Source organism: Triticum dicoccoides, chromosome 7A, assembly GCF_002162155.2.
Source record: "Triticum dicoccoides isolate Atlit2015 ecotype Zavitan chromosome 7A, WEW_v2.0, whole genome shotgun sequence".
Lineage (NCBI taxonomy): Eukaryota > Viridiplantae > Streptophyta > Magnoliopsida > Poales > Poaceae > Triticum > Triticum dicoccoides.
Window position 1 is genome coordinate 23,607,358 of NC_041392.1, and position 8,654 is coordinate 23,616,011.

Below are 8,654 nucleotides of genomic sequence, written 5' to 3' on the forward strand. Positions count from 1 at the left end.
AGGCAATGCTGTGTATTTTTGAGAAAAGCCAAGCAATGCCGTGTATTTTGAGAAAAGCCAAGCCATGCTGTTGATATGTGATTCTTAGGCAAGGAGACGATACGACGAACTACGACCTCAGTATGTGCATGGTAAATAGAAAAAGTCTCACAACCCTTGTGGAATAGTTCACACATCAGGCAAAACATCAAGAATAATATGAAACAAATTGATTCCATAATATGATATGGTCATTTGTTGTCGTGCCAGAGAAACAAAAAAATCTTGTTTGGGTTGCAGTTTTTTTTCTCGGTTTGTTATGAAAAAGTTAGGTCGAATAATCTCCCCTTGGAGCAGCGAAACTTTGACCAGATGGTGCTACCTCCTATAAGAACTAACTAGCACATATGCCCGTGCGTTGCCACGGAAAAAAAATAGTATGCATTTAAAGTTAGTGAGAATTATATGTGCAAACAAATCCCTGTGTGCACGTGAAAAAAGATCATTTAGTTTCTCGGTTTCTCCGTGGGTGAAGTAATCAATCGCTAAACCCTGTGTGCATCCTCTGCCGCCGGACCAAGAGCTGCGCCGCGCTTGTCGGAGCCACGTGAGTCGGCAAGACGGCCATCGTCGAGGGCCTAGCCCAACGCATTGCTGCCGGGACGGTCCCCGACCTTCTCGTTGGAGCGCGCGTCGGGGTGCTCGGTGTCGGGGCGATGATCGCGAGGACCACCCTGCGCGGCATGTTCAAGCACCGCTTGAAGGAGGCCATCAAGCAGGCCGAGGACGAAGGCGGTAAATTGATCCTCTTCATCGACGAGATGCACATGCTCATTGGCGCAGGCGATCGAAGCGGCACCGCGGACACCGCCAACATCCTCAAGCCGGCGTTGGCCCGTGGTCGCTTCCGCTGCATTGGTGCTACCACCTCTCAGGAGTATTACAGGTACATTGAGCAGGATGTGGCGTTCGAGCGGCGGTTCCAAAAGGTTGAAATCGGGGAGCCGAGCATGCAAACGACCATTGCCATCCTGCGGGGGCTGAAGCAGAAGTACCAAGAGCACCATGGCGTGGAAATCGACGACGAGGCTCTTGTTGCCGCTGTAGAGCTTGCTGCCCGTTATATTACCGGTATGTTTGTGAAATCGTCGAGAAATTATTTGGTCTACTCTTTTAAATTGGTGCATCTTGAAGAAAATTGTGAACTTTTTTGTTCCAGGTCGCATATTTCCTGATAAAGCAATTGATCTCATGGACGAGGCGTGCACTGCGGTAAAGTTGCGTGTAAGCAAACAAAAAGAAATAAATGCACCGGGGGAGATACTGGTTGGTCCAGGCCATGTCACACAGGTCATTCATCTCATGTCTCAGTAGCTTCTACTATTTCATTATTATGCTCTTAGTTACCATTTTCTAATGTTGTTTGAAGATTGTGAGCCGGTGGACTGGAATTCCTATCACTACACTTGATCAAGAGGAGGAAAAACTGACTCGTCTAATAGATAGACTTCATGAGCGAGTAGTTGGACAGAATGAAGCAGTTAGTTTGGTTGCACAAGCAGTGCTACGTTCTAGGGTCGGCATTGATAAAGCAGGTCAACCGATATGTTCTTTCCCCTTTTTGGGCTCGATTGGTGTTGGAAAGACAGAACTTGCTAAAGCTCTTGCCGAGAAGCTATTTAGTAATGAGAAAATGTTAGTTCATGTTGACATGTCTGAATATGCTGAGAGTGGATCTTTGTCGCGTCTCATTGGAGGACCTCGACGGTTTGACTTGTAAACTTGTTGCAAGTGTATTCTTTTTTATGCTTCATCATCATGTCTCACCTTTTAATTTAACTTCCTAAAGCTATGAAGAAGAGGGACAACTCACTGAGATTGTCAGGCGCCGGCCATATAGTGTTATCCTTTTTGACGAGGTGGATAAGGCAAACCCCTCAATACTCAAGGTTTTTGTTCAACTCCTCAATGATGGTATGTTGGTTGATGGCAAAGGACGAGATGTAGATTTCAAGAATACAATCATTATTATGAGCTCAAATCTAGGATCAGAGCACCTATCAGCTGAAGTGGCGATGGAAAATGCACGTGATCTTCTCATGAAAGAGGTATGTAAATCAGACCCATACTGTCCCTTGTAAAGTCCTTAGTGATTGATCGTCATATAATACTTATTCATGCAGATTGAGAAATGCTTCAAGCCTGATCTTATCAACAGATTAAGCGAGATTGCGATATTTGAGCCGCTTTCACACAACAAATTGAGGGAAATTGTGAACATTCAAATGAAGAGTATTGTTGCCATGATGGCAAATAAATGTGTTTCTCTATCTGTGACAGATGCCACCATGGAAGTCATTTTGTCGGAATCACACGATATGGTAAGCATAGCTACTTACTACAATCACACCACAAGAAAGATGTAATATCTAGTTTTTAATGGAAAATGTTTATTTGAGGACTTGTTTGTATGACTTGGTAACCCATGCATCCTTCTTGTATGCTCATAGGTGCACGGTGCGAGGAATATAAAGATGTGGGTACGAAAGCATGTGATGATAATTCTTTCAAATATGTTAGTTAATAGAGAAGCATGTAAAGGCTCAACGATCTCCATAGATGCCAGTGACGATAAGAGAGGGTTGAAGTACCAAGTATTGTAGAACAAGGAGATGGTAGATTTTCAAAGTATTGTACCAAGTATTGTAGAACCAGAAGTACCATTCTTATGTAGTGATGTGATTTTCAAAGTATCATGAAGAGTCTCAACTCCTATACAGAGGAGCCCGTGATGTATTTATTGATATGTGCGAGAGCCAAGTCTCGTGGGTTACAGATATACACGGGAGGAATAGAGAGATAAGAAGATAAACTGGAAAATCCCCAACTACCCCTAGTCTACATGTGTGACCACGGCCAAACAATGACTCGTGACATACATACGTGAGTTACATAATATTGACAACACTCACCCTTATCACAACTACACTAAGTTGAGATTACGTCTGAATTCTTTAAAGCTTCTAGTAGGCAATGCTTTTGTGAATCCATCTTCAAACTGATCCTTTGAAGGAATAAATCTGACCTCTAACTATTTATTTGCAACTCATTCTCAGGCAAAGTGAAAATCTATCTCAATACGCTAGGTCCTGGCATGGAAAACTGGGTTGGCAGACAAATAAGGAGCACCAAGGTTATCACGCCAGAGACAAGGAGGTTGTGTTTGCACAATTCTAAGTTCTCTCAATATAGATTGGCCCCAAATAACTTCTGTTGTAGCATTTGCTAATTCTTTGGATTCTGCTTCTGTACCTGACCTGAAAATTGTAGCATGTTTCTTTGCACACCAAGAGATTAAATTTGATCCATAGAATATAGCAAACCCACCAGTGGACCTTCTATCACCCACATAGCCGGCCCAGTCAGCATCAGAAAATGTACTGATAATAGTAGATGATGATTTACTGAGTGTGAGACCAAGAGTCAACGTACTCTTCACATACCTCGAAATTCGTTTGGCTGCTGTCCAATGAGATGTGATGGGTGCATGAAGAAACATACACGCTTTATTAACTGCAAATGAAATGCCAAGTCTAGTAAGGGTCAAGTACTGAAGACCACCAACCATGCTTCTATAACTAGTGATATCCTCCTGATCCAGGAGTTCTCCCTCTTTCAGTGACAAAGAATCTGAACTAGACAATGGTGTTGGTGAAGGTTTTTAGTTTTGCATGCCAATCATGTTCAACAACTCAGTTGCATATTTGGCTTGAGATAGATGAAGGCCATTATTATTCTTAACCTCAATGCCCAAAAGTAAATGCAAATCTCCCAAATCCCTTAGAGCAAATTCAGAACCTAAATCCTTAAGCAACTGTCTTATTGCCTCATTAGATGAAGCAGTGACAATGATATCATCAGCATATATGAGAATAAAAATGGATATTTGCAGTTTGGTATAGATAAACAAGGCCCCAGAGCATGCTTTATAAATCTTTGAGTGAATTCCATTTTTTACCTTGTAGTTGTACATTTGTGACACATATTACCCTATTTAGCGGAACTTTTATCGAAATGTCAGATTTTAGAGACTTTTAACACGGTTTTACCCCAGTTTTACATTTTGTTTGTTTATGGTCGATAGGATCGGCATGTTGCGTCATTGATTCGTAAAAAAAACTGTAAGGATCGGAGGGCATCATTGGCGATCTTGTCCAAGCTTCTCTTGTCTATCTGTTCCACTCCTTGTGGCCGTCCACATGTTTTTGGATACAGGGCGTCACCTCACACCTTACCTGATGGACACGCATCAAAAAATAAGGGTCCAAAGATTTCAAAAGGGGTATTCTAGACGAATTTTCACTCGAAGGGGTAATTAGTGTCACAAATGTATAAATATAGGGTAAAAAGTGGAATTCACTCTAAATCTTTATATGGATGAAGCAGTGACAATGCTTGAAGATTCAAACTCAGCCTTGAATACCATGCTCTCGGGCCTTGTTTCAACCCATATAAAGATTTATGAAGCATGCAGACATGAAAAAGGTTTATTTTTATCTTCAAACACATGAGGTTGCTTGATGTACACATCTTCTTCTAGAACACCATGAAGAGACGCATTATGAACATCTAGCTGTCTAAGGCTCCATCCCCTGTACATAGCAATAGATGGCACAAGGAGAATAGTTGCAGTTTTAATGACACGACTGAAAGTGTCCTCATAATCCAAGCCATACCTTTGCTTAAAGCCTTTTGCCACAAGCCTTGCCTTGTAGCGATCTATGGTGCCATCTGACTTCTTTTTAATGTGGTACACCCACTTGCAATCAATCAAGTTGTAACCTTGTCGAGGAGGAACCAGATACCACATTTTATTTCATTGCAAGGCCATGTACTCATCATTCATAGATGTCTTCCACCTATTATTAGCAAGAGCATCTGATAGTTTAGTATGTTCACCTGCCATACAAGATAAACCATATTTGACAAAAAATATAATTAATTCTGGACATTACTCCCTTTTGTAGTTGTGTTCGCGGTGGTAGAGGAGGGTCCACAGGAGGGCTTGGTGTAGATGCTCCAGCCTGTGGAGGAGAAGATCCAGGTGCTGGCGTTGTCGACCCCGATCCCAGGGTAGATTCGTCCACAGAAGGGACCGACTAGGCTGGCACACGCCCCCATCCCAAGGGAGATACGGGCGCAGGATACATGTCCCAGTTCCAAACGCATGGGCCACCTATCGCTAGGGCAGCTGTGTGACCAGGCGAGGATGGCTCCGAAAGCATGGCAATAGCGGGTTGGTGTGGTCGTTGTCGTTGCCTGCATGCACTAGTAGAAAACTGGGCATTGGTTTTTGCCAGATCAGAGCAACAGTCCCGGTCGACTTATGAACCGGGACTAATGCATGTATCAGTCCCGGTTCGAGCGGCAAGGACGACGGCCGGGCCTCGGCAGGCACCAGTCCCGGTTCCAGCCACCAACTGGGACTAAAGGGCCTCGCTCCTCGCGCAACCCCTTTAGTCCCGGTTGGTGTTTGGAACTGGGACTAAAGGTCAGTCATTAGTCCCAGTTCTAGACACCAACCGAGACTAAAAAATGCCTATATATAGCCCGCACCTGCCCGCCCTCTCCTCTGTTTATTTGGCCAGGCAGCGTGGTGGAGGTGTGTGTTACTCTATTCTCACCTTCTATGCACATGAGGTGTTCGGTGAAATGCTCGAGCCGCACTTAAGCTTTCTCCTCTCCAAGCTCCATTTCAAAGGTGAGGCAGATCACCGGAAGAAGCATGTCCTCTGTACTAGTGATGATATATTTGATATGGTAAAGGATTTAAGAGCAATCTTTGGAAAGGGTCCTGGCAGACAATCTGTTCCGAATGACGCTGATGGACATGCACCCATGTGGAAGAAGAAATCTATATTTTGGGACCTATCCTATTGGAAAAACCGAGAGGTCCGCTCTGCAATCGACGTGATGCACATGACGAAGAATCTTTGCGTGAACCTCCTAGGCTTCTTGGGCGTGTATGGGAAGACAAAAGATACACCTAAGGCACAGGAGGACCAGCAATGTATGAATGAAAGGACGGCATGCAAATCCAAAGCGGTATTAAGGTCCTGCCAGCTAAGCTCTTACCAAAGCAGAGAAGGAGCTTTTTTTGAATGCTTGCTCAGTATCAAGGTCCCGTCTGGCTTCTTGTCCAATATAAAAGGGAATAATAAATATGCTAGAGATAAAATTCCAGAACCTAAAGTCTCATCAGTGCCACGTGATTATGACACAACTGTTTCCGGTTGCATTGAGGAGGCTTCTACCAGAAAATGTTTGATTAGCCATTGTGAAGTTATGTGCATTCCTCAATGCAATTTCTCAGAAGGTAATCGATCCAGAAATCCTACGAAGGTTACAAAATGATTTGGTCTAGTGTCTTGTTAGTTTCAAGTTGGTGTTCCCACCATCCTTCTTCAATCTTATGATGCACGTCCTAGTTTACCTAGTTGACGAGATTGCCATTCTGGGTCCTGTATTTCTACACAACATGTTCCCCTTTGAGAGGTTCATGGGAGTCTTAAAGAAATATGTTCGTAACTATGCTAGGCTAGAAGGTAGAATCTCCAAGGGCCATGAAACATAGGAGGTAATTGCGTTTTGTGTTGACTTTATTCCTGACCTTAAGCCGATTGGTGTTCCTCAATCGCGGCATGAGGGTAGACTAAGTGGAAAAGGCACGCTAGGAGCGGATTCAATAATATGTAGGGACGGGCATTCTTGGGCGTAAGAACACTACACAGTTCCACAATATTCTGCCTTGGTGGCCTCGTATGTCAATGAACACAAGAATATTTTACGCTCCAAACACCCGGAGTAGTCTAATGACTGGATTACACATGAACACATGAGAACTTTCGGCGGTTGGTTGCAGACACATCTCATGGGTAACAACACTGTTGGAGATGAGCTGTACTTGTTGGCCACGACACCATCTTTGACTGTATTGACTTTCCAAGGATACGAGATAAATGGGAATACATTTTAAACGGTTGCCCAAGATAAAAAGAGCATCAACCAAAACAATGGTGTCCGCTTTGATTCAGCAAATACCAATAGGGCAAAGGACACGTATTATGGGTACATAGGGGAGATATGGGAAATTGACTATGGACGTAATTTAAGCCCCCCTTGTTTCGGTGCATTGGTCAATCTGACAGGAGGCGGGGTACATGTATACCCACAGTACGGAATGACAACAGTGGATCTCAACAATCTTAGGTACACAGACGAACCATTCGTCCTAGCCAATGATTTGTCGCAGGTTTTCTATGTGAAGAACATGTCTACCAAACCGAGAAAAAAGAAAAGATAAGGAAGCAAATACATAATACGATGAGCCAAAGCACCACATAGTTCTTTCAGGGAAAAGAAATATCGTGGGAGTGGAGGACAAGAAAGACCTGTCTGAAGATTATGAAAAGTTTCATGAAACCTCCCTTCATAGTGAAGACTGACTCAAGCATCATGTTAAGTGATGAAGATTATCCATGGTTATGACGCAATAAGCAAGGGACACATGCACACGAAGAAAAAGTTAAGACTTTCTCTCTAGTGAAGACAAAAAATCAGTGAAGAAAATATGCCCTAGAGGCAATAATAAAGTTGTTATTTATATTTCCTTATATCATGGTAAATGTCTATTATTCATGCTAGGGTTGTATTAACCGGAAACTTGATACATGTGTGGATACATTGACAAAACACAGTGTCCCTAGTAAGCCTGTACTAGACTAGCTCGTTAATCAAAGATGGTTAAGTTTCCTAAGCATAGACATGTGTTGTCATTTGATGAACGAGATCACATCATTAGGAGAATGATGTGATGGACAAGACCCATCTGTTAGCTTAGCATAATGATCATTAAGTTTTATTGCTATTGCTTTCTTCATGACTTATACATATTGCTTTGATTATGAGATTATGCAACTCCCGGATACCGGAGGAATGCCTTGTGTACTATCAAACGTCATAATGTAACTATGTGATTATAAATATATTCTACAGGTATCTCCGAAGCTGTTTTGTTGGGTTGGCATAGATCGAGATTAGGATTTGTCACTCCGAGTATTGGAGAGGTATCTCTGGGCCCTCTCGGTAATGCACATCATAATAAGCCTTGCAAGCAATGTGACTAATCACTACAAGAAACATGATAATACATGATGGTACTAGTGTTGGGGAACGTAGCAGAAATTCAAAATTTTCCTACGCGTCACCAAGATCTATCTATGGAGAGACCAGCTACGAGTAGAAGGAGAGTGCATCTACATACCCTTGTAGATCGCTAAGCGGAAGCGTTCAAGTGAACGGGGTTGATGGAGTCGTACTCGTCGTGATTCAAATCACCGATGATCAAGTGCCGAACGGACGGCACCTCCGCGTTCAACACACGTACAGCCCGGTGACGTCTCCCATGCCTTGAGCCAACAAGGAGAGAGGGAGAGGTTGAGGAAGACTCCATCCAACAGCAGCACAACGGCGTGGTGGTGACGGAGGAGCGTGGCAATCCCGCAGGGCTTCGCCAAGCACCACGGGAGAGGAGAAGAACTTGGGAGAGAGGGAGGGGCTGCACCAAAGGCATAAGGTCTGTTTGGGAGGCCCTCCTACCCCACTATATATAGGGA

At 43.5% G+C, this 8,654-nt stretch overlaps 1 protein-coding gene across 1 annotated transcript; it reads left to right on the forward strand.

The window, feature by feature from the left end:
* Positions 1 to 695: 695 nt before the first annotated feature.
* LOC119329500 (chaperone protein ClpB1-like) lies at positions 696 to 2,642 on the forward strand. Its single transcript, XM_037602559.1, has 6 exons — positions 696 to 1,110; positions 1,199 to 1,305; positions 1,409 to 1,746; positions 1,829 to 2,087; positions 2,163 to 2,360; positions 2,490 to 2,642. The coding sequence occupies exons 1-6, from the start codon at positions 696 to 698 to the stop codon at positions 2,640 to 2,642; spliced, it is 1,470 nt and encodes a 489-aa protein (XP_037458456.1).
* The last annotated feature ends 6,012 nt before the right edge of the window (positions 2,643 to 8,654 follow it).

Excerpts from the sequence above, each read along its gene's own strand:
- LOC119329500 (XM_037602559.1), top strand. The coding sequence starts at position 696 with ATGATCGCGAGGACCACCCTGCGCGGCATGTTCAAGCACCGCTTGAAG. Across the intron at positions 1,306-1,408 it reads ATGCACCGGGGGAGATACTG|ATTGTGAGCCGGTGGACTGG; the intron begins GTTGGTCCAGGC and ends TGTTGTTTGAAG. Across the intron at positions 2,088-2,162 it reads GTGATCTTCTCATGAAAGAG|ATTGAGAAATGCTTCAAGCC; the intron begins GTATGTAAATCA and ends TTATTCATGCAG.